General features: G+C 38.5%; 1 protein-coding gene across 4 annotated transcripts in view; it reads right to left on the minus strand.

The window, feature by feature from the left end:
* The window catches only part of Grik2 (glutamate receptor, ionotropic, kainate 2), a 563,545-nt gene extending 538,716 nt beyond the window's left edge, over positions 1-24,829 (minus strand). For 2 of the 4 annotated variants that reach the window (XM_013022384.1, XM_013022387.1), the window contains exon 1: positions 24,395-24,829. In XM_013022384.1, the coding sequence (XP_012877838.1) occupies positions 24,395-24,509 (115 nt within the window). In that variant the 5' untranslated portion in view covers positions 24,510-24,829. The remainder of the gene's footprint in view (positions 1-24,394) is intronic. The other 2 variants (XM_013022386.1, XM_013022388.1) reach the window with 2 other exon arrangements.
* Positions 24,830-26,822: the final 1,993 nt, after the last annotated feature.

Genomic DNA, 26,822 nt, shown 5'->3' on the forward strand with positions numbered 1-26,822 from the left:
AGGAAGGAAGGAAGGAAGGAAGGAAGGAAGGAAGGAAGGAAGGAAGGAAGGAAGGAAGGAAGGAATTGGGGGAAAGGTGCTATTTAAAGGTGCAATAGACCTAGCATATCATCAACTTCTAAGTTTCTTCTTGAATGTGTAGGAATTCCAACAAAAGTTCAGTGAAGACGAGGGAGATTATAAGATGGCAGGAATGTCAGAGAGGCTCTCTTGGGGAAGAAGCAAGTTTCAACAGGACAGGGAGGGTGAACGAAAAGGGTATATGAGGGTGATTATGGTCTAAGCAGTTCATTTGCATATATGAAAATAGAAGGAACATTGAAATCTGGAGAAATTGTTTTAGGAAAGGGGGAGAGATTTATGGGAGAGGGATCGAGGGATGCGTTTGATCAGAAACATTGTTAGGTATGAAACTATCACATGAAACCCCAACAATACTCATTCAAAAATATCTTTTCAATAAAAAGGTAGGAACTTGCCTAGAGCTGACATCCAGTTGGTATGCCTCAGCTGTAGTTAAAAGGCTGAGATTCTCCCGTCCATACTAGGTTTTAATTGGCTTCTGTCTCTTCACTAGGGTGTTCTTCCTTCCTAGCGGCTGCTCCGGACTCTTTCATTGGGCTTTCCACAATGAGGCAATGATAATTCTGATGTACAGATCCCCAGTTCCCTCACAAGCTGCAGCTTGCCATCTGTCCCTGTGCTTTATGGGATAGTACATTTCACCTTTAAGTCTTTTGAGGGAAAACTGCATGTCATCTTTATTATGTAGATCACAAGAAACTGCTAAATTTGGGTCTTGAGATGTCATTTGTAGAATTTGAATTTCCAAGCTGAAGAGTTTGGATTTCACTTGGCAGGTAGGACTGAATCTTAGATAGTGCCATACTAGCAAACCTTTATTTTAGGAAAATCAACCTGGCAGTGGTGCACAGGACTGATGAAAGATGGAGAGGAATGAATCGATATGATAGGGGCTATATTTTTGTCTACCTAGCATACTTCAGATAGTATATAATCCTTACCACAAGCTTGAGAATTTTGTTTTATTTGCACTTCACTAATCAGAGATAGGGAGAAACTCACAGAATCTGGTCCAAGGTCACACACAGTTAATGTTTGACAAAACTAATGTTTCCCCTTTCCCCAAAAAAGGTTAAGCTACCCAGGCACTGATGGTTCACACCTGTAATCCTCCCTACTCAGAAGGCTGAGATCCGCATCCCAGAAAGGAAAGTCTGCGAGACTCTTATCTCCAATTAATCACCAGAAAACTGAGTTCCAGTGCACAGTGTTTATAGGCAAAGGAGAAAATAAAGAAGTGTAAATTAGGAATTAGAATAGAGAGAAGATATAAAGTTTCCAATATGGTATCTATCAATGGACATAAGGAGAGAGAGAAATCAAAGATGCCTCCACACTTCCAAGTTTGAAAGTATGAGAAGTTCACTGAAAAAAGATAACAGATAATCACCTTAATGCTTATGACTTGCCTATCAGTAAATCCTTCAGATCTTGGAGATGGCATTGATACTAAAGAGGCAGGACTGAATTCTTCAATAATAATCCATAAGAAATGTTAATAGGAACCAGAAAAAATGTTGGCCATGAAGAGAATAGAGCTAAAAATTTAGAAACAAAATTGTCTAGACCTTTAAAGGTCTAGAAACAAGTAAACAAAGCCAGTAAAAGTGAATCTATCTTAAGTTTGAATTTGCCTGTGATTGGAGGATTAACTGCAGTTAATTATTTTAAAATAAAAAGACTCAGCTGTCTTAAATATAAAATCTTATACTTCATGTTCATAAATGCTTCAAATTACAATGTAACATGAAATTAAAGGATAAAATTGTTTTGGTCATGGTAAAAATTAGAAGTAACATGATGTCTATTGGAAAAACCAGAGTACAACATGTGACAATACAAACACCAAGTAAATGTACATGGTCTTGGGCTTGTAAATGTTGTCTTAACAATCTTGGTTTTCTTTCTTTTGTGTGATACTATTGCATACACTTATAATAAAACCTATTCATTACAATATAATTGGACTGGTAAGACATAAAACTGGTCAATACTAATTTAACTAAATATCCTTCAGTATTGACTGCCTCCAGTATCTCTACTAATTTTCTTGTGTTGATCCTAAAATTTGGATAGAGGAAGATTCACAATCTTGCTGTCTATTGTTGGTAATATATTGCTGATTTTGTTACACACTTGTTTTGAGAAAATTGTAACAGCACCCACATGTTTATATTTTCCTTAGGAAAATCACACTCTCACACAAATGATGATTATAATCTTTCCTCTGACTCTAGACATTTACTACTCCCACAACCACCCACATCCTAGATTTGGGGAATTGTATATAGGCTGGAAGCTATACTTCCAAGAAGTCAAAGCTTTAATGAATCTAAAATATACCTTCTCCAGTTGGGAGAATTCTCTAAGAATGTCAAGGGTAATTCTCTTCATTGACATGTGGCCTGCTTTAAAAAAAATGTGGATAATAACATGTATAAATCAGAGTTTTCAGTTCAATTTGGACCCACGTCAGCTCTATTCTTGATGAAATAAACCTTAGTTAAATGTCAAAACAGAGAAAGGGCTGTGATCTTTCCCACAGAGTAGTCTCTTCAGGCTCCACAAATCCATGTGTTTCCACATTCCTCTTGACCTCTCATTTTCTCCCAACCCTTTATGCCTAACACTCATCTTTACTTTCTCCTCTAACGTCTTGTCAAAGTAAAAAGAAAGGAATGATATTAAATAGATTGATTAAATTTTGATGAAAGAGTCCTTCTACTAAGGTTTCCCTTGCTAGTTTTCCTCTTTGCATATTCCACTTCTGTTCTTCATGCATGGAATGCCATTTGTGTATATATGTACATATCATGCATATGTATATAACTTCATACCAATACATACATTTGTGTATATGGATTCTTTCCTCACTGGTGTTTAATTTTTCTAAATTCATCTCTCCCTTTGCTTTTCCCATCCACATCTACATTCACTATATATATCCATGTGCCTTACCCTCCAGACATTAATGAACAATTAATGGGATTTTCTACTACATGCAGATAGTATTATGAAGAGCTATACTAACTACTGCATAGGCATATGTATGCATATAAGCTCACACGGTAGTATAGACCTAATATATGCATATATATTTATTTTGTCACTATTGTAATAAAAACTCAAAGGGATACTAGATCGATCGATCGATCGATCGATAGATAGATAGATAGATAGATAGATAGATAGATAGACAGATAGACAGATAGATAGAGAAATATAGAGATATAGAATAAAGGGAAAGGCAAGGAGAAGTAATAGAGGAGGTGAATATGACTAAGTCCATTATATACATAGATGGAAAATCATGAGGGAATCCCTTTGAATAATTAATATCACTAATAAATTTTTAATTTTAAAATGTAAATTGTTAAAGTATAGAAAAAAATAAGCTATCTGCCTTACTCATCTAAGTAAAAGGGGTTCCCCTGGATCTTCTAAATCAAATCACTCTGAAAAACATACTCAACTGAGCGCTGGTTAGACACTGAGACCGGGACTTGAGATTCTAAGAGTGTTCTACTTGGTCTGTTCAAGAGCACTGAACTCGTTGAGCAGTTTGACTTGGTGGATAGTGAGCTGAGAAAGAGTTAGCCATAAGGACTGACGTTCATGATTGGAGACAGCTGAATAGCCAGCCTTCACACTTGTGTATTACATCATGTGCTAAAGTGCACAAGGCCATCTGCCATGTGGTAGGATACATCGCATATGGTGACATATTGAACTGAGAACACCGCGGAATTACAGCAATATGAAGGGTCATATGAATTATCATAAGACCCATAAGAAAAAAAATCACTCTAGAAAAACACAAAGACATCATACAGATTCTAAATAATGTCCACATACTTACTCATGTAATTAATATTCCTGTATGAGGAGAAACGTTGGATAATTTAGACCAATATTCATTGGACATCCAAATTATGTCATTTGATTTTCAATAGGAGGAAATATTGGTGAGTCCAAGGAGTTTTATCATCAAATGTTAATTGCACAAAGAGGTTTCATTGTGTTATGTCCATACCCATATATAACCTACTTTGATCAAATGCACCCCCTCTATTACTTTCCTCTTTCCCTCCCTTTCTTTAAATCATTTTAATGTGTTTCATTGTTCTATGTCCCCTTCATGTTTTCCCATACTTTGATCACATTCACCCCATTACCTTCTCCTTTCACCCCTCCATCTTGTTCTCTCCCCATACACACACACATTCATATCAAGAAGATTTAATTTGTATTCAGAAGTATCTCTTTGGGCTTCTTCTTCTTCTTTTTACTCAAGGGTAGGAGTGTAGTGAATATGAAAGCCTAGAATGGTTTCTTTCCAACAATATGTTCAATGAAATTTTAACTTGAAGTGGTTCTCTAACAGGTTTGAACAAGAAAGGAGGGCTTCATCAGGTGGATCATAAAACTGCTAAACATTGTGAACTCAGAGTCATAATAATGCCCCAAATTGGCTTCCCCAAGGAAGGGATGCTGGCCTCAGCCTTTGTTAAGTGCTGTAATATATAGTGGGTAAAAATGAATTATTCATAGAATACTTGAGAATACTCTGGGAATTTCTGAAGGACTCCAGGAGAAAAATATGATTTGTCTTTCAGGTGATGAGAAAAATCTGGATTTTGAATTCAAGTAAGTAATACAATCTAAGAGCAGCTTGCATTGATTTCATAACCTTTAGAATTTCCCTCCTTGGTTAAAGCAGAGGAAATATAATTCAATCAACTGAAAAAAATCTGGGCTGCTTATGAAAACACTCTGCTGAATTCTCAGAGGCAGGACGTCCATTCCTAATGCAGGATATGCATTTGGCTTGCCTTTTCAAAGTACACAACGGCTGTTATTTGTCTTTGTGAGTCATTTCTCCTGCAACAAGCCAGAACTGAATTTGAGGATTTAATGCAAATCAAGGAATGATAATATGAACAACATTTTAATGTCATAAAGTGTTACCTGTACTTATAAGGCAAAGTATCCTTTCTCCATACACCTTCAAGTTCTAGCTTCAATATTAAATCTTATGTCAAATTATAAGTTGCTACCAGTGGAAAGGGAAGGATCCAAATGAGAATCAGTGGTCATTTACTTGGGAATTTTTAAGGTTCCTGATTAGCTTCTTTCCCTAAGAGAATGCAACAGATGTTTGGAAACTTGGTGGCACAAATGGCCTAGTGATTTTTTTTAAGTTGTCTTTACTTAAGTGGTATGACTTGAACCTAAGTATTGTTTTGAAAAAGGTTATCTAGTAAAGAAAAAGCCAATAAGAACACAAGATCATTATGATTTTAAAATAATACTCAATAGAGTTTCTTAAACTTTAAGAAAACCATGAGCTTTGGTGAATAGAAGAATTGTAATCATAGCTCCCTTTTGGATAATAAAGGAATAATGAACATATCAAGGACCATGATATTCCGGCTGAATAAGAGAGGATTGAACACTGTTCTCCATACTTGGTGATGCTTGATACTTCATCTTCCATCCACGATTAAATCCTCGGTCAACCTCTATGCTGCTGGAGGCAGAGAATCCTGCTATGCTAAACAGCCTCCCAATCGGAAAATCGTAGATTTCTGGAATAAAGCCTCTTCTGTGTCCTTGACATCTGTCTAAGAAATGGAGCTTCTCAGAGCAAGAAATAAGACAACTTCAGGAAGAGGTTAAAACTGTCGGAAGGGGCTGAACAAGCATAGCATGCTTAGAAGAGGACTTCTTTCACTCTTTTATACCCCATTATGATCTCAAAGTGAAAAGGACACCCATAGAGGTAGGAAAAAGAAAGGGAATGGAGGGGGGAACAAGAAGTTTGAGTTTGATGGCACTAAGTGCTGGGCCTACCTCTCTTCCTACCTTCCAGTCTCTGCATCTGTGGTTGTCTTAATTTGTGCCCAACCAGATGATGTGAACATAACTCTTTTCCACTCTGACTTGGCTTCAGAAGATTTCATTATTTGGGAGGAGATCTAGTAACCACCAGTGTGCTGGTCTACTCGTGAAATAATCCATGCACCAAAATGTTCTGTGTTGCTAAATTCTGATGGTCAGTAGGTTAGTTGTATTAAATGCAGCTTCAACTTAGGATACTTTTACCTGATAATAAGCTTATCTAGATATAGCATGGTAAGTGTCGGAACAGCTATAAATAACACTAAAAACAATAACTACATATTTGTATTCCTCAAACATTTGCCTCTTCAGGCAAGTTCAAACTCTCTAAGGGCAAGAGGCATGTTTCTCTCTGTTCATACTGCAAGCACTCTAGCTTCCACAGCATCAGCATGGAGTAAAGCTGTGTGCTAGTCTCTGATAGATAGGTTAACTTAGCCAATGGTTCCCAAATTTTAATCAGTGTCAGAATTTGTTCAACCTTTTGTTCAACCTCCAATGAATGAGCCCTAATCCATTTTCTAATGCAGTAGGTTCTGGGTCAATCTGAGAAAGTTCATTCTGAATAAGTTCTATAGTGGTGGTAATGCTTCTAGTCTGTGAACTACATTTTGAGAATTACTGTGTCAATCCACATAAAACCACCATATTTGTTGGTCTCATATTGTCATCCATTAGAAGACTAATATTATTCAAACTAACATACTTATGAATTAATAGTTATGAATGAATGATTGAATATAACATACATATTTATTTTTTATTATCTTTAAATAGTTGTACAAGGGGGATTCAATTCAATATGTCAGTTTATGAGAACCATGCATCTTGATGGATGTCATTTTTTCATCATTCTCCCCAATGTGTTATATTCTTTATGGAGATTTACCATCCAAAAGCAGCATAAATGCATAGGGCAGACTAGAGGCCATGGGCTCTGGAACCAACAGATCTGTATGCACTTAAATTCTCCTCTTGACATTACAGACACTAACTAGATGTGCAGCCTCAAGTAAATTGCTTACCTTCCTGAAGCCTGCATTTTCTCACGCTCCAAAGTGGAACCAAATCACTTGCTTTGACAATTGATTGTAATAACATACATAGAATAATTACATTACACCAAGCATGTGGCTAATTATTGTTATCATCTTAACAGTGACCAATAAACTAGAGATTAAAATACCTCCATAAACCTCTATAAATTCTCTGTGTTGTGTGTACAAGTGAACCTGAACTGGAAACAGGGCCACTGGAGGATTGTTTCAAAAGAACAAGATGGAATCTCCTGCAGAGGTGGATCTACTTGGATGCAACTCCCACTCCAGATCCAATATCTTACATTCCAGTCACAGAATAGTGAACTTCAATTAAGTTCAAATGAAAGTTGTAGGAAATAAAGGAACATACCGCCAAAAGTCTAATCTAACTTCAAATCTCTCAATATCTGAGATGTTGGAGCAAATTACTTATCCCCCTCAGCCCTTTCTTTGTTGATGAAAGGAATTAATAGTAAATACTCCATAGACTTAATATACAGAATAAATTCTGTATAAGCAAATGCCTAAAATGCAAAGCAGTACACACTGTTATTTCCTTAAGCAGTGAGGAAGTAGAAGTTCCAATCACACTATTCTATGGTCCTCTAAATCCACCCAAATCCATTAGACCACTGTCTGGATTTAGGGTATAAACTATGGACACTATGCTGTATAGAATCCCTCATTATCTTAGCACCTATGTCATCCTTATATTTTAGCAGAGGGCCCAAATATCTCGACCCCTCCCTGGGCTCTTTGAAGAGCTGCATTGGGTTATTGAATGAACTACTACACATAGAAGTAAAAAGCTATGCTGAGAACGCATGGGCACAGGCAGAAAGAACTGAACGTGCATCCTGGAAAGTTGGAGGGAAGATAAAAATAGATCCTACATCATGATAGATAACATGTCATGGGCTAAAACAAACTAAGAGAAGTGAGTAAAACTAGCTTGATACTTAGCTTGGGAAGGAAGAAAGAAACAAGGCATCAATCACATCATCCTCCCCTCCAGAATGAATCAAAGCAGCTACATCAGGATAAGAAGAGTGCATGCTATAGAAAAAGCTTTCTTCCTCCCAATTGTGGACACAGCTAATTAAGATTCACCTCTACTCTCAAAGGTTAAGAAAGTCATGTAAAAGAGATAATATTAAAAATAGCATATTCAATAAGTTCCATTAAAGATTTTAAATCTCCTTAGCATGTCAGGGTGACCTGTTACTGGGGCTCTAAAGTAAATGAAAGAAAGTGGAGATTGGCATAGATTTGAGGGCTCATTTTCTTTTAGATTTCATAAATGCCATTTTGCAGATGCTGTTTAGAATAGCTTTGTTTTCAGGCAATGGATGCTGAAAGAATTGGCTCTTCTATTATGAGAATTTCAAGAAAGAGGACAAATAGAGTATCTGATTTTTTAAAAGGGGAGGTAGTTTCTAATAGAGGGAACAAAGTGCTTCTTTTTCTCACCTTCTCTCACAGGCCCACCTTTGTGCCTCAAAGAAAGTCCAGTCACTCCCATAGGAACCCCTGAACAGATCAAGTAGGCAGATCTGTTCATAACCCACATGGAGAAAGGAATTAAAGAAACAAGGGACAATCATTTGCAAAGGACAGAGTCTTAAGACTTGTGTACAGTAACATTTTTAATCATGGAAACTTAAATCTAAAGTTTTACATATCTCAATGTAAAATCTGTGATCTATCTACTCCTTCAGATATAATCTAACAGCAGTCCAAAAAGGTCTATTAAAGTCTGCACAGATCACTTCACAAAAAGAAATTGTTCCTTTTATCTGCAGCAGCAAAATAACTCCTGTGCATATGTGGAGAGTCTAAGATTATGGAAAGACAGATAATGAAAAGACAAACACTTGAGAAAATATTGTCACTTACTTCCAGATTTGCTGTAGCAATACCCCTGACAAGCAGCCAGAATCGTCCTAACACACAATACAATTCAGAGGCAACATCACTGCCACTGTAATTACAGGTGCCTGCCTGCCTTCCTCCTCACAGATCTGTGGGTAAAAGCCTACAGCTGAATTTGTAACTAAGCAGTAGAGAAGTCAAAGCTAGCACTCAATAAACACATAGAATTCTTTATTTGACAGACAAGCAATTGCAGAATACAGAGCTAATCCATTGCTCCAAAAGTCTTCCAAATGCAAACTTCTGGGATTACAATAAAAGAAGGGATGTTTTGGAACCTTCCTAAGTGGGGAAGCTTGATTTCCATTAATCCCTAAAATGATCAAAGAAGTGAGCAGTTAGTCTTATTTCTCAAATAAGAAGGAAGGCTCAAAGTTAGTGTTGCATACCTTACAAGTGATAGAACTGGCACTGGAATTCCAATTTTCCTGACCATACTATCCATGCTTTTTTTTCAATATTAATCTAAAAGCTTCTGATAATAACAGGCTATTGGCAATTTAGAAAGACTTCTCAGAAACTATTACCTGGCAATACTCACAAAAAATACAATATAGAAAATTCTGTATTGTATCATTTTAGAAAGAGGAACAATTGAGATTTAGAATTCCCATATGGCTGTTCAGTATTTATGTGGAGTCAAATTCTGAAATATTTAACATAATGCCAACTTTCAAGAGTTAAGAATCTCTAAGTATTAATAATGGGAGAATATTGGAAGGGCATATTATAGCAACACAGAAGCTCTAGAATTTCTGTTACTGAAATGAGATTGAAAACATTGGTGCTGAGATTAAAGAGACACCATTAGAAAATGAGAACAATGTCCACAAACTACCTGCAAATTCACCTTCTTGCACACATGCAGGACACCACAGCCATTTGTGCTGCATTCAAAATAGAACCACTTGCTTCTGTATGATCACTGTATGATACAGTGATGGGAGCTGCTCCCAAATAGAAACCCCCCCCCAAAAAAAATCATCTCAAATATCTTATACCCGGGCTGAAAATGTGGCTTAGTGATAGAGTTCTTGCCTAGCATGCATGAAGCCCTGGGTTTTGATTCCTCAGTACCACATAAGCAGAAAAAGCTGGACATGGCACTGTGGCTAAAGTGGTACAGTGCTAGCCTTAAGCAAAAGAAGCTCAAGGCCAGTGCCTCAGCCCTGAGTTCAAGCTCCAGGACTGGCAAAAAAAAAAAAAAATCTTACTCCACAACTGCCAGCATTAGCCTGTATCAAAGATTCTAGAAGAAAATTCCCATGCCATTATGCATTTTTAATGTGCTCAACTTCTAAAAGTATAATCTCAAACCAATAGAATAAATTCACTACTTAAAAGAACACCTCTTAAAGAAAATATAAACTGGGTAAACGCACCTACAAGAAACCCTGAGGAATTACCCATTTCAAAATGTTAATTGTTATGTGGAAGTGGCTTTTGAAGTTCAATTTAATTTCCTGAAAGCATCAAACAACTCTATTTCCCTACAGAAAATAATTAAGCATCGGGGATGATAATGTGATTAGCAAGTAAGACATCTGGAATTCGCTTAGCAAATCAGAAAGCAAAGTGGAGATGACTGTTCAGGAGCCTCCCTCCCTTGTCCAACCACAGCAGCAGCACTGAGAGACCATCCTAGGATACATCCTAGGATACAAGCCATGCTCCAAAGGCTCAGCCTAGCATACACATAAGAATTAAAACACTGTTTTCTCCTCCTCTAAAACCAATCTTCCCTTGCCTATAATGATAGAGCACCTCTGTCATCTATCTCACCCTTATATGTCCTTAATGTCCTCTTAGACTTAATTGTCAACATAATTAGCTTGAGCTATACCTAGTTGATTTGTAAAGCTATCTCTGGGGGGGAAAAAGTTTGGGAGTGTGGGGTTTTTTTGAGACATTAAAGGGCTCTAACCTAATCATGAATTTATCCCTTGGTGATTCATAATATGTTGGTGTTATTGGGAAGTAGTAAGAGGGAAAAGGTGAGACCTAGTTACTTTTATCTTTATCTGCTTCCTCTCCAACATCACATGAAGAATTATCTCTGCTATATACTCCTGTTACCATGATGTTTTGCCCAAGCACAGGAGGCCAAATACTGATAAACCTGAGTGCCTTTGGCTCACATCTGTAATCCTAGTTAGTCAGGAGGCTGAGGTCTGAGGATCACAATTTGAAGTCAACCTCGGCAGGAGGTAGAGTGCTAGCCTTGAGCCAAAAAGCTCAGAGAACGAATATTCCCAGGCCCTAAGTTCAAGTCTCAGTACCCGTACACACACACGTGCACTTGCACACACCTAAAAGCCAGAAATGTGATTTCAGAAGTGAGGTTCTTGGTGTGACTAAACATACCATGTGGTTTTTATGACTTTGGAGTTAGTTTTCAGAATTTAGAAAAATTCAGAGATATGAACTAGATATAATTTAGGAGTGTGTTACAGCCTGGATTAAACACTTTTTTTTTCTGTTGGTCATGGGGCTTGAACTCTGGGCCTGGGCACTGTCATTGAGCTCTTCTGCTCAAGGCAAGCCCTCTAGCACTTGAGCCACTACTGGCTTTCTGGTGATTAATTGGAGATAAGAGTCTCACAGACTTTGCTGACTGGGCTGGCTTTGAACCATGAACCCAGATTTCAGCCTCCAGAGTAGCTAGGATTACAGGCATGAGCCACTGGCACTAAACACCATTTTTGTTGTTCATGTTGTTGTTTTTCTGACAAAGACTTTGTCTACATATATTCTACATACTAACCTTTGTGGGAAGCTATGAATTTGTGTGTGTGTGTGTGTGTGTGTGTGTGTGTGTGTGTGTTGTGTGTGTTGCTGGGGATTGAGCCCAGAGCCCTGTGAATGCTAGTGTTCTAATGCTAAGTTACATCTGCAGACTAGAAAGCACTAGTTAAATTAATAGAAAAAACTTCAAGGCAGCATAGCATTCAGTCTGTGGCACAGTTATTGCTGGCTGCTTTTAGCCAAGTGTACAGTGACAATTAGGAACAATTTGAAAAATATGCAATCTAGCAGACAAAGGAGGCATTAGGAGTAATGGACAAGTAGGGAATGTCTGTTAAAGACATATGTGCCATTATAAACAAGTTAAATATTTTGCACTGGTATAATAGCAAAGATGCGTTGAGTCTCAGGAATTGAACAACTTCACTCATTGCGGAATTCAGGGCTTAAAATAATTTGAAAGATGTCACCTTAAAAAATGCTTCCAGGGTTAACATGTTTGCCCAGGCCTGACTACACAGTCCACAGTAAAACAGAATTTGTTTCACTATGCTCAGCTTCCTAGGCTAAAATCATGAGCCAAATAAGTTGTTTTAATCCCTTTTAAATTGTTTTCCTCAGGTATTTTTCACAGCTACGAAGTGTCCGACTAACTTATCCCTGTATCCACAAATCAGGATCCTTGAAGTTTACTTTTTTTAGTACTCCGTATGGCACTCAGGGCCTCATATGTCTTAGGCAAGCAGCCTACCACTCAACCACACCTTGTCCAGTCCATTACATTTCTAAATTATCATCCTTATTTTACAAATAAGGACCATAAATCTTAGGATGATTCAAGCATATATTATTCCCATTATGGAGCGCAAAAGCACCAAGAGTCAAGTTCACATTCAGGTATTCCTGATTCTAAAATCAATTTCAATACTCTGTAAGAGAGAGAGACTGGCTAAAAAATCACTAAGTGCTTATAAAGGAAAGTAAGATACTATTAAAAATTATTACAAAAAATAGCCAATTACAAAAACCTAAGGTAAAATATTTAAAAAGTGAATGAGAAAATTTCACAAGGTAAACTATTGAGGTATTAAATGAGAAAGTTAGCAAAACACATATAGTAAGATCAAACGTAAATGTCAAATGGTACCTATGGTGAGATAATAGTGTGTGTTTTATAATTTTCTATATAGTTTACATTATCTACAATATGTATTATTTTATAATCAACTAAAATACCTTGTTAGGCTTACAAAATGACAACATTAATTATGTTGAATACTATACTTATTGGAGACTGTATTTTCAATTTTATATTACTTCATATTTTCTAAGTGTACTACAAACATTAGTTTATGACACCCTCTACATGTGTGTATTTGTGAACACACACACATAATGTTTGAAATTTTAAAGGGATGGTTTCTGAATCTTGGATGCCTGTGATCCTTGATTATGCATTCTTCTTACCTTTCTCACAAATAGACCCTAAAGTTTTCAACTGAGAATACTTTTTTTAAGAATACTTTTTTATAATATAGATTCAATTCACAGTATACTAAGTAGAGAGTGTCCAGTCTACTCTTGGAAAAGTAATGAAATTATTAGAGCTCCCTTTTATACTATGAGAAAAGACAGACCCTGTAGATGCTAGGTTAGACTGCCTGGAGCAGTGTAAGCCCCAGAAGGCGGAAGTTCTGCCCTGTCTGCCCAGATTTAGAAAGAAAAGTGAGAATTGAACATCTATCTTTTGTCCTGTTGTTTTGAAAAGGGATTTATGATATGTCCCTGACTTTAGATTCTAACTAAAAACTGTGTTTAAACACTTAAAATACTCAGTTTCTTTTTTAAAACATTGTATGGGATACCTGCAAAAGTAAATATGTAAAAAAACAGAAAGTATACATAAGTGGCATCGCTATTCAAGGCTAGAGTTCTAGCTGGGGTCCCAGGTAATAGGTGGTGTGATGAGAAGGAGCACAAACAACTCAGTCATTCTAAAGTCATGGCAAAGAACAAAATTTCTCCATGAAGTCCACAGTATATCAAAAGTTTTAGAGCCAAATGCAAACAACAGGATGTGGAAATACTTTTTTGTTGAAGCAGCTAGATGCTTTTCTTCATTAAAGGAGATTTTTTACACATTGTTGTGCACAGTGGTCACGTTGTTTGCAATATTCTTTGTATGGCTATTGATACCTATAAATTAGGATGCCCTTGATGCAGACACCTGTTCATTTTACTTGAAAATCTTCAGAGCACAAATGCCCAGCCCACAGTCTCACACATAGTAAGGGAAAGAATAAGTAAACCATAAGGAAGTAAAAGTAAACAATAGTAAAATGTAAATGAAAAGAAAAAAAGGCATTAAGAAAAATAAGTTGGATTAGTGATTGCCTAAAAAAGAAAAGACAAGAAAATGTCACATACCCATTTTCAAGAATGTTTTGTTAAATTATACAGCTGAGTCAAATGCAAACATTTTAAAGTAATAGCTAGTCAAGCCCATAACAGACAAAAAAACAATACAGTAATAGCCAGTAAGATGATTATAAAGCTTTCCTTTAGGAGAAAGTCGAAAGGGAAAGGTCCCCCAGCCATACATCATCTTTGACATTATTTTTAAACAACATCTGTTTAAAATCCCTTTGGGGTGTGAGGTTGGCTATATGCACATGAATGAATATTATAAACCTAAGAGTTTAGAGATTCAATCAGCTTTTCAGTGGTGTGCCAATGTTGTTTGTTCTGTGAGGAATGATAAAACATTAAAGTCCCAGCCATTACCAACAAAATTAACTCCTCATTTTTCATAGTGTAATACTAATTATTAACTGCCAATCCCCAAAACTGATATGTTTCCACATTATAAACAAAGGAAGTAATATTAAAAGTCCAAAATCCCACATAAATATATAACAGTGATTGGTTCTCAATTTAAAGTTTAAGTATAGTTACTTAGAAGTCTTCTAAAATGAATAAAGGGACATAATACTCACATAATAGGTCTATTCAATTTAGTTAATAGTAAGAAACAATCAAAAAAAAACTAAGTCACTATGAAAGAAACTCAGGAAGACAAGAAGTAATAGAAAGATATCCCAGGTTCGTAGAAGAATAAAATACCTGCAACCACAGAATCTACATATTTCAGGAATACAAATTAATTATTTAAATGCTTTGCCTTTTGATGTGCAACAAAGTTGAAAAAAATATTAGGCTAGTCACAATTTCTGGTCAGTGATTCCCAATTTTATGACAGAATACTTATCTGGAAGATAAGAAAACATGGCTTCAATTTGAAAACATAACTGATTTGTAGAATAGTACAAATCAGTGAAATGGATTTAAGAGAGCAAAAGAATCAAATTAAGAAAGAATAAGAAACAAAATAAACACACATAAAGTTAATATAGGTAAGTGTTTTCAGCCAATGTCTAGTCCATTCCAACTTGAAACTAATTTAAAAATCCCTAACTGCCCATACTTGAAATTAGCATAAAATCTTGAAACTACCTCACCTCCAACTCATACATATATATATATATATATATATATATATTTCATGGCTATTGATGATACTTAGGTCTTGAATAGTAAAATGCCAAACTATTCAAGGCCTAAGTATCATCGATAGCCATGAAACTGTTTAATAAACTCAACAGCCTAATTCTCTAATTCAAAAGTATTTTCCAAATGTAAACAAATATTACAAGTGTATTAAATCTTTTTTCAAATGATCTACTGAATAATCTGATGTGACACCATTGATTAGGAGGATTACAGGCCCTACCCACCTCTGTGCTGATTTTACTCTCCCCAAAATGGCAACAGAGTTTTAAAAAAAGAATCCAAGGTAGTTTACATTAGACATCAAGACACAATGGTAAGGCTAATGGTATAAGATGGCACCATAAGTCAATAAATAATAAATATAATTTCTAATTTAAAATAAATTGTTATATAAAATCACATGGCAACATATCATAGATACAACCATATATTCAAATATTTAAATTTCATGTAATATAGCTGTCTTGGATCTAGGTGTAAAATATTGAGAAGACCAGAAAGCAACTTATCATACCCCCGCAAAAAAGCAAATAAATGCAAAAGCAACTTTTAGATTTTTTTTCTGATGTATATTCCTTGAGACTGACACTTTTCTTTGATCAATCATTTGAACTCTCCAGTGCTAATCAAAAATCTTTTTATTTTCTTTCAGAATTTTTCTTAGGAAGTGTCTGCAGGATGCATAACTATGTGTGTCAATGCACAACACTATGTGGAGTCAGATATTTGCTCAAACACTCTGTATAAGTCTGTGAAGGTCCTTAGGGATGAGATCAGTATTTGAATCATAAACCAAGTATAGTAGAAAGCTCTCTTTATTGTGGTTTCTGTTTCTCTGAAGACCAAGGCTAATAGAATTTGTAAGCTCAGAACAAAACCATTTTAATAAGTGCTGTGGTCTGAACCCAGAGCCTCATCAGCAACCGAGAATTTCTTGAAAGGATTCAGTGACCAAGAACAAAATGAGATCATTGATTCCATTTCAGTACTACAGAGAAAGGATTTGACTTGTTCATAAATGAAATCAACAGACTAAAAACATCACTGGGCTTTCTGCTGCAAACCCATTCTTTCACTTTTAGTAACCTTCCAGAGGATATACACAAGAGTCCAAACTCTAGAATCTAAATGGTAAAGCTCTACAAAACTGGGACCATTAACCCTCTGGTCCATTAACTTCCCCAAAGCTCACTTTCTTAATTTACAGCTAAAACTAATATAAAACTATAAGTAGTTAGAAGTTACACTAAATCAACATCATCATCATCAACATCATCATCATCCAACTTAATTTCTTGAAAAAGTATACAAGATTAGCCATTAGGATATTCTTGTTTTGTTCTAAAATCTGACACCTATAATCATTACTCAAAATAGGCTACATGACTCAGAATCAGTTATTTAACTGCCTTTGGGAATTCATCTCTAAACTTAGGATACTAGACTTACAAAGTTCCCATCAGTACAGAAAACATTGTTTCTGTAGTTTTTGCTAGTATTGAGAATTACCATTTCCTTTCTTCTAGAAAAGAAAAAACCTGGATGCATTAAGAACCAGGTTGCACTGCATGTAGAAATTTCAGTAAGGAGAAAGAAAGGCAAGATCAAAAAGGCAATATCTAGAAACATACTGAAAGTTCAGAGGCAGAAGATTTCTTCAATATGTTTTGTTTATTTGATCATTTTGGCAAGTAATATTACTAGTATGATAGGTCAAGAGCTCAGCTAGAAAGAAATGAAAGCTAGAGGCACTACCTTCCAAAGGCACTACCTTCCTACGTGGCTTAGTTCAATGACAGAATATTAGCTGACTGATTTAAAAGAAGGTGAAAGAAGCATCCATGATCCTCTTGATTTAGAAGAAATATGTCAGCATAACTAACAATTATGGCATCTCATTTAAAATAATCACATATGCACAAAGATTTGGACCAATATAAGCAAAAAGATAAATTCACAAAGCATGCAGACATCTGTCAGTAAAACTCGAAAATACTGAGTATCAAACATCATTTAGCTGCTGTCTTTCTCATCCTCCCTGTCACTCAGCACTCCCTTAGGCCCCCAGAATTCTCTTTTGTATCTAAGCATCTTTGTCATAGATAGAATCGATTGATCTAATGAACTCGTCTTAACGCTACAGTCTTGGGACTATGCACACTCTCTCTTCCAGAATATACTCATCTTAAAAGTATGGTAGCCATGTCATGCTTAACCAAAAGGAAAAAGAAAACTTGATAGAACTATAGGTATCAGTAAGACATAACTCACCAGATCTTTCAGATGCTCATACAGGGCACTGCTGTCTAGTGATTGGTATCTCTACAAAATCCAGAAAAGAATGTTCAAGCTTCATACTAAGGAAACTTCTATAGACAGGAAGCTAGACATCAAATGCCGTATCCCCAGGCTGCTGTCTTGAACAGGTGCCTCAAAGCCCACATATGTAACTAAAATGAAACAATTACAAACCCAGCAGAGTCTTCACTAACCTCCTACTCAGATTACCACCATTTCATCAGATTACCTAATTGTCACTCTGAAAATAAACAAATGTTGAATATTTGGCCCAAGGGTGAACACAAGAGGCCTGTTTATGGAGCAATGAGAAGTGAGCAGAGCATGTGAGCTTTAGAAAACTTGCTACTTTGGGGGATAGGGTAGAGGATGAAAGTAGGTAACATCTGAACCAAATACACCTTCTAAATGCTCAGGTTTTGTTCCACATGGATTTTCAAAATATTTTTCGACATTGCCTACAGAAAAATTTTAGGTAGTTTGATATGAACTTTTTGACGTTCAGGTTTGTGTAGAAATATCAAAGACACTTTTTACCTTAGGACTCATCATATCTGAGGTTTTCCAACATGAAACATAGAATTTTGGGGGGTGGGGGACAAAGGAATTGAAACACAATAAAATATTATCGTATGATTTTACTGCTCCTATAAAAAAAATAAGCCAAGGTTACTAAGACAACACAAAATACAATACCTCTGCAGTCCAGATGAAAAACAGTACCTGTTAGTGTACTGAAACTGCAGGAAGAAGCATCCCTTCACTATCTCTTCCATATCTATAGCTCACAAACTTTGTTTATAAGAGAAAATATTACTGATGTCAAAACTTTAAAATAAAAGTCAAGGTGTTTTTTTTCAATTATAGAAATGAAAGGATTTATCATCAACCCTTTCCCTCTCCACACTGTATATGCTCAATGAATTTAAAATGGCTTTTACTCTTGAATGAGAGAAAACTATACTTCCACGTATGAAGTCAGCTCTTATAAATATTTCTTTCTTGAAATTTGGTCCTAAACCTAAGTTCACAGTCCACGAGGAAGGGGGGGGGTAAAAAAGCTTACTTAACTTACATTAAATCTTGATAATGCATTAATGAGTCTTTTAAAGGGATAATTTTAATTCCCCCATCTTCTATCATAAAGACTATACAGTGCTAATCTGCCTTGCCCTTTCAATTAAACTTGTTAAGGGCGTTCTATTTAGTCAGCACCCTGAATGGGCCATTAAAATTCTTGTTCGGTAAGAGTTGTGTTCAGTCTGTGCTCTGTTGTTTTAAATTCCATTAAATCCAAATGGTCTTTATCGCCCCATGACCACTGTGACTTCAATCAGCCAATTTAATTACCTTACAAAATTGTCAGCAGAAGCAGCTAAGAAAAACAGGAAGCCCTATGACGTTATCAGATTGAAATCTTCCTCTTAGGTGTTTAATCTGGACTAGCCAATAATGATGAGATACACCCATGTCCTTTCCCTTTCAGGGACTTCTGACCTTCCCTTTCAAGGTAAGATTTAGGGGTGACGATTCATTTGGAGTACTTTTAATATTTTGATAAGTGAACGACAAATTGAAAAACTCTCTCAGAAGAAAAAGCTTCACCACCCAAATGAAAAACAATCAACACTTACATTTCAATACATCTATCCCAATCTACTGAAAAGATCTACATAGCTCTGGTACTGTGCCTTCAGTAGATTTGTGGGTTTAAGTGCCCTGCACTTGAAAGCAAGTAAACTACTTTGACTCTGATGTGTAAAAATGGGCAACAACAATTTCCAGGAAATAGATGTAGAACTAAAAGGAAATCAATTCTCCACGTGAATGTTAAATTCCTACCTCAAAAGGGCAAAACATTTTCTGCATCAGAAATAATGATGACTAAATGGCATGAAATATTGTGTCATCATATCACAGGCAGTACTTTATTTTCTGTTAAAATAGACTTGAAAAGACTAATAATCAATGATACATCCTGGTTTGGCCCATGGTATTTTCTGCTTTTGTGTGACAGCAATTCACATTAACTTTCCTGTGCTGGGTAAATGTTGAAAGTGTCTTTTGACAACTCAAGGGCTGAACACACTATAATGATCACTTGCATTAAACCAAAAGGCAAAACTTGTCTGAAGAAATGTTCACTGACATATAAACTGCTTGTTCACTTTTTTGAAAAGCCACCTCCCAGAGCAAAAAAGAAAAAAGTGTTGAGTTTCATGTGCCTGGTGGAGGAGTGCTATTTCTAGAGACGAAAAGATCATTTTTCAAAGTCATTTTCTGAAATGATTGTGCCTCCGTTGATGGATCACATCAAGTTATTCTTTGAAGCTTTCAGAGTAAGCAAGAACTTGCCAGGAAAACGGATTTTTTTTTAAAGTGTGCCCATTGTGTTGGCGATTCTAGGAAAGATTTCCTCTCAAGCTATCCCAGAGCTCAAGTGAACAGGTGTTGGGTTTTATCTGTTACAGATAGTAGCCACTATCACTCCCTTGTTCCCGCCTCCCAAGAGAGGATTTTCTTCTTTCCAGATGTAAGGCCACTCCTCCTTCCCGCCCACTTTACCTCCCAAAGGAAGAAAAATCTCTTTCATAGAACTTGTGGTGAGTGGCAGTTTCCAAGTTCAGTCGATTCCGTCTCATTCTGGTGCAGTACATCTGCTACCAATTATTCTATCTGGGAGCACATGGAATGCCCAGAAGAGCAGCGCAGTTTGCATAAGAACCCTGTCAGTCCGCTGCCTTACTGTAGGTTTTATCCTGAGCAGCAGCCCCTGACTGAGCAGACTGGCAGCCTTCAACCATGCACAGGAAGGCTACTGCCTGCTCGCCAGGGGCCAGTGAGCAGGGCCAGAGCGACCCGTGCGCCTCCAAGAGCGAAGCTCTGGACTCTTGGAAACCGTCTAATAAAAAGCCACTGCTCTACCAGCATGCTTCAGAAAAAGAAAAAGAGAAAGAAAGTGGACAGCAAGAAGCTGCCTGACATATGCTCAGGCTTCCAAGAAAGGAGATAACTTGGAGAAACTGCCCAGGAGTTTGGGAGAAAGTTTAGGTTTGGCAAGTTTGCTTCCGGCGTCCCAAATTAAATGTTAGGTAAAGACTTTGAATAATAATTGAAGGCAAAGATAAGACACAGCAACAGTGCGGGAATAGGTTGCTTTAAGAGATGCTCAAACATACCAGGGCCTGAATGGAAGTGCCAGGCACAGACCACAAAAGGAGCTGGTTTTGCTCTGCTTGCTTACCTGCAGGGGACAGAGGACCATGCTACCCCGGAAGCTGGGAGAGAAGAAGTAGCTAAAGTAACAAAGAAATACTCAAGGCCCGGCGGGCTGTGATGCCCAGTCTGGAAGGAGAGATTCACCCTCGCCCTCCATGACTACTATTGGACTGGGACTCGGCTGCGGCTGACTGCGGGGGAACAAGGGGAACAAAGGTTCGTCCTTTGCACAATTCAGGGACTTGTGCATGCACGGGCACGGGCTCAGCAAAGAACCCCCGGGTGGGGTCGGGGTGGAGGAGACTTTCCTAGGCTCTGTGCCCAGAAAAGCCAGCGCCCACAAACATCTGACTGGACTTGGGACATGCCTCTGACTTTCTAAAATGCTCCTTAAGGGTATCCAAGGCGCCCAGGAGCTGACACTGGATAAGCCACAGTTCCAGCTCCCCACTGCCCTGGGCTGTCTGGACATTTGGGACTGAGCCCTTCCCCCTCCAGTGCCTGCCAGGAGACTTTTGCTGAGCTGCTGGTAGAAGATGGGACCAGGGGGCCCAGCCCAGTGGAGTCAAGTCTGGAGGGGGGTGCGCTCCTAGATACAACTACAAAGTTTTATTGGGCACAATTGTGGAGTTGCTGTGGTCAAGTATAAGTCTTGCTTCGGGAAAGCGCATCTGCCCTCTGTGTGTGTGTGTGTGTGTGTGTGTGTGTGTTCCTTCACACATGAGGCTGGGTGTGTGGTCAAGCACAAGCCAGTGGGAGAGGAGAGGGAGTGAGAGGGCCTAAGGTTGGCTGGGGAAAGGAAGGGAGGTAGCCAGGGTCAGTACCCCAAACTGGGGGTTCCTCCATTTACTGGAGGTTAAGAGGAGGAAGAATAGCGTCACAGTTCTATTGGCAGCTGGGAAAAATGGCCCGAGCTTCTAAGGGGGAACCACCACCATCGATGAGGGCTGTGGGGTGGGGGGGAGGGCAGTGGAGGAGGTGCCCTTTAGGCTTGCTGGTTGCCATAGCTCTGTTCCAAGGTGGAAGTACTTTAAGCCTGATGGCAATCCCCCTAGGGGGAGGGGAGAGGAGAGGGAGAGGGAGGAGAGACACTTCAAGCTGCCTCTCAAGGATGCCAGTGATCTCACCTGATCTTGGGGTCAGCCACCAGGAGCAGTTGCTCTGGTAGTAACTCCAACCCCTGGCACTGGGCCAGGGATGGGGCACTAGTTCAACTTTTAAAACAGAGTTGAGAATTAACCTTCTCCAGTATCTTACACCTGCTTCACCAGCCATTCAATTCACTCAGAACCTATTTACCCCAGAAGATAATAAAATTGCCAACATCACAATGAAATAGTCCCAAAAGGGAAATAAATGTTCCAATGATAACCATTGTAGACAACCCTTTCTCATAACTCTGGTCAGATATCAGAGAAAATAGATCTCCAAGTGTAAGATGTTTAAAGCTATTGTAGAAAAATAACAGTTCACCCAGAAACCCAACTCTTGCTTTAGGGTATCAAGGGACTGGTAGGTACCGTACCCTATTTCTTAAGAACATTCTTGTTATGAATTGGTCTAGGAAAATGTGTTTTTGTGTATGTGTCAGCTCTTTTTAGAAAGCTGCTACACACTCTGTTACAGTCGCCAAGATTTTTAATATGAAGATATGAAATAATCAGCATGTAACAATCTAATGATTCAGCAAATATGATGCTGCAAGACCAGGGAAGCAATAATTAAATCTTTAGCATATTGGTGGCTGTTTCCCAGCTCCAAATCATCTTTACTTTTTTTTTCTATGCAGTCCAAAAACACACTAACACAGTTATTCACAAATACATACCGAAAGATATCAAAAGAGTCCATGTAGGTATGTTGTGATCGTCACAATATAGGTTCAAACTATCATATGGTAACATTTTCCATGCCTGGATCTCAGCTGTTACACACACACACACACACACAGTAATATGATGAGGGATCTATTAATCCTGTCCAAAGAAACATACATTACTCTGGATGCTTGTTGCTAAGAGCAACATGCTTAAGTACCATCTAAGAACAGGAAGAAAGCAGGGAAATATTCCAATAGAAATAAAATATACCCTATTGTCTCTTTTGTTATTGCCAGACTTCTTAGCTCCAGGTGTCTAACTTGTGAGTGTTGGTGGGGAGAGCTGTTGACATTCCATTTTTAATATAATATATGTATATTCTATATAAGCATCCCTACTTTCTTTTCACAAAGCATGATAAAGATAATGAATTTTATCATGAGGGGGAAAAGCACATGGGGGAAAACAAAACAGGAAAAGAAGATGCCACTGGTGTCAACAGAAAATGCAGGCAATCACTCTGCTTTAAATTGGACTGAATAACTTAATGCATTTGCTTTTATCTCAAAGGCACATGCTCAGGATTATGTGGTTTCCTGCACTCTTTGGTTTAAATCCACTTGAACTGACAAAGGAGCTGCCTACAGCTGGAGCTTTACCCTGTTGGCTTTCTCCTCTTTCTCTCCTCTACTTTAGAGAACTTTCCCTGAGTAGTTCTGTTCCTACTAAAACTCCATTGGCCACAGGGAGTGAAATGAGCCTTTCCTGTGATGCATATCCTCCTGACCACGGATTCCAACGGAGTCTCACCTCTAGATTTTCTTTCCAGCTCCCAAGAAACCTAGTTTCTTGGGAAAGCAGGAAATTCTCCTGAAATGCAACGATCTCTTTATGACAGAGTGAAATAAAGACTCAGATCTGGACCCCACACGCCCAACTCCCCCCCCCACACACACACACATACACCATTCATCATTCTTTTAGTCCAGGATTCTCACAGCAAATGCTATAAAAAAAAAAAAGGGACGCAGCAAGTTATGAGCAAAAACAAACAAGACTGTCTCAGGATGTGGTAATTTTACTGGGATGTGTCTTCCTCCCATGAAGAAAAGCTTGCGTTATTTTGTTTTAAAGCGCTGCGTTCCAGTAAGGACATGAAAAGTGGCATAGACAAGCGATTAGATGAACCAAGAAGGCACCAAAAAAGGCACTACCGAGGACACCAAAGAGGCTAAGAAAGTGTCTTTCCTTGGCACGGGATGACTGGCCTGGCTCCTGACAGAAGCGGACAGACGCAACTCGCCCACGAGTTCGCAGGTATCCACTCCTCGGCTCCGCGGGCTGGGAGTCTGGCCGCCCCAAGGCTCACGGTCGCGGGGACCGCGCTCCCCTCCAGGCGCCGGGAAGGCTGCGGGAGAGAGCGGCGGAGGAGGCGCTGGCCGTGCCCGGGCATCAGCACCACCAGCGCGGTGGCTGAATGGCCACTGCGAAGACGCATCGACCACCACCACACACCCGCACCCTGTTCACCCTCCCGCGGCGAAAAAGAAAAGAAGAATCAAGAAAGGGGGGGGGGGGGGGGGTGGATAAGTGAAAGCACTGAGCAGATTCTTGAAAACCCTGGAGAAAACTGAGCCCTGAACAAACAGGTCGCCCGGTGCTGAGCCCACCGCCAGGCAGCGCGAACCCGCCTGTTTACATCCAGCACAGCCCGGCCAGCTAAGCGATGGAGAGCCCGGGGCGGGAGCGGGGTGGGGGGTGGAGGCGGGGGGGGGGGAATCTTACCAAATCTTAACACATGTGTGGTGCCTTGGGAATATCCGATCCACAGTAAACAGAGCAGGAGTTGAAGGGAGCGCCTGACGACTCGATTACTTAGAATCGGGGGAAAAATCTTCATGGTGTTTCTGTGCCTACCCGCGCGGCACCCACTTCCCAGATCTAGCGTTCGGCTCGCGGTTTGGGGCAGGAAGGAGGATGCGTCGAGTAGTGGCCGCCGACAGGATCACGGCATGGTCACAGAGAGAGGAAGGAGTCTCCGCTTCCCAAACCCATTAGCAATCGCTGCATGCTCTCCAGTCACTGCGCCAAGGAGCAAGCTTCCACTGCAAGGGATGGCGGGACTTCCATGTTAGTCCGGGAGCATCCGGGAGGATCCAGCGCGCACACCCACCACGTCCGGCCCGGCGGCGCGCGAGCCTGGGGGAGCAAAGCAGGAGGAAAATCAATAGGAAAATCTAACCTTGGAAACCCACGAGCTGTGCACTGGGAGCCACACAGTCCCAGCACAAAAGGAGCTCTGCTCTGAAAAGGGTTGGCCAGGCCCTATTCTTACTGCACTGCTACACAGCTTCTGACGTGAAGCCAAGATTAACTGAGGAAAATTGAGATAGCTTCTCTCTCTCTCTCCCCCTCTCCCCCCACCTCTCTCTCTCTCTCTCTCTCTCTCTCTCTCTCTCTTTCTGCTCCCTACCAGTGAGCTTCCCAATATCTATTATGCAACCAATCTGAAAGCCCGCCTTGAGTTGCTGAAAAGAAGAGGAGGAAGAAGAGGAAGAGGAGGAGGAAGAAGAAGAAGAGGAGGAGGAGGAGGAGGAGGAGGAGGAGGAGGATAGGAGAAGAAGAAAGAAAAAAGAGAGAAGAAGAAAAAGGAGACGAAAAAGAAGTCAGATTTATTTACGTGATGGAAGTTGCTTTTTCAGTAAGAATTTGTTAGAGAGTTAAACTGGTACGTCTTACAATCAGGGATTGGGTTTTAATAAATAACTAGCAAAGTCAACGGCAATGTTCTAAGACAGAAGGTTTTCTGTAAGTTTAAGTTAAGCCTTTAAGTTAAAAGTGTACAACTTTTACTATTCTTTATTAATATCTTAACTTGGAATGAATACCAAATAGAATGCAATTGGAGAGGATAACTTGGTCTTTTAGAACTTAGGTGGAATATTGATTACTATCCAAGTGCAAAATTTCTGCAAGTAGACAAGAGAGAAAATACTGACTTAAAATGAAAGAATCTTACTTTCACGCCCATGTTAGCTCATCTGAAATAATAATTATGAATATATAAAGGACAATCACGTTTGAACTGATACAGCAAACTCTAAAGGATTTTTATTCCTTACTTGCTTCTCATTATATTTTTTCAGTATTTTTTTCTTTAAAGGATGAGATATCATAGCTTTCCCTTAAAATATCATTTGCCGGTTTTCTGAGGAGAATATTTAGAATCCCCTTTCTGGGATGACACACAAGCAACAATTTATTTAAGAGAGAAAAGGTATAGAAATATATTTGTGTTTTAACATAAATATAGTCTATTATTCAAAATCTAATAGCAGCATTATTTACATTAGTAATTCAAACTAACACATATAGCAATAAATATATCATTGTGAACATGTTTAGCTGACTAAGCTGCACAAAAGGCATACTATGGAACCTATCTTTTACAATTAATCACATTTTCATTACCAACAAACAGGGCATGGGTTAAACTTCAAAAAATTATAAGATTATGCCTATCTAAAGACTGTCCAATTTTAAAATAAGGTTATGAGTACTTTTTAAGTCTTGTTATGTTTCTTTCAAATACCTACAAAATACAGGAATGTGTTCATTCAATCATTGTGATGTTTCCCGATCAATATTCTAGAAAGCTGATTTGGGGAGGAAAAAACCCCTACATTTCTACATTTTTGCAAGGATATTAAGTGTCATTGATTTTTTTTAAGATGGAGGCATAACCACAATGTCAAAAATAAACATCATGAATGGCTAGTTCTACAGCCTTGCAAGCAATTCAATCAAATAATCTGTCTGTTGGAGCACTTTAAAAGGAACACCTAGTGTTAAATCCAAGGGTATCTAGCGACTCCTTCAGTCCATATTTAAAACATCTCTTGCAAAGCATGCACAGTCCAACATGCTTGTGTCTGCTGTCTCATTTATTCCATCCTATTTGCTCATTTTTTACCCTATCAGAGACAATAATGACTGCCGAAGCAAAAATAAATATTTTAGTGTTTTCTCATCTCTCAACATAATTGGTAGCTTCTATTTTAAAATACCATGTCCTGTTGTGGTTAATCAAAAGATTTGCAGTGTAGCTGGCATTTAGTAGAACCTGAGAAAACAAAATGTACTACAACTCCTTGCTCATGTATTCTGTTAATACAAGGGTATTTGGCATAACAGATTTAATAGACGTACTTAA

Source organism: Dipodomys ordii, unplaced genomic scaffold (genome assembly GCF_000151885.1).
Source record: "Dipodomys ordii isolate 6190 unplaced genomic scaffold, Dord_2.0 Scaffold62, whole genome shotgun sequence".
NCBI classification, from domain to species: Eukaryota; Metazoa; Chordata; class Mammalia; order Rodentia; family Heteromyidae; genus Dipodomys; species Dipodomys ordii.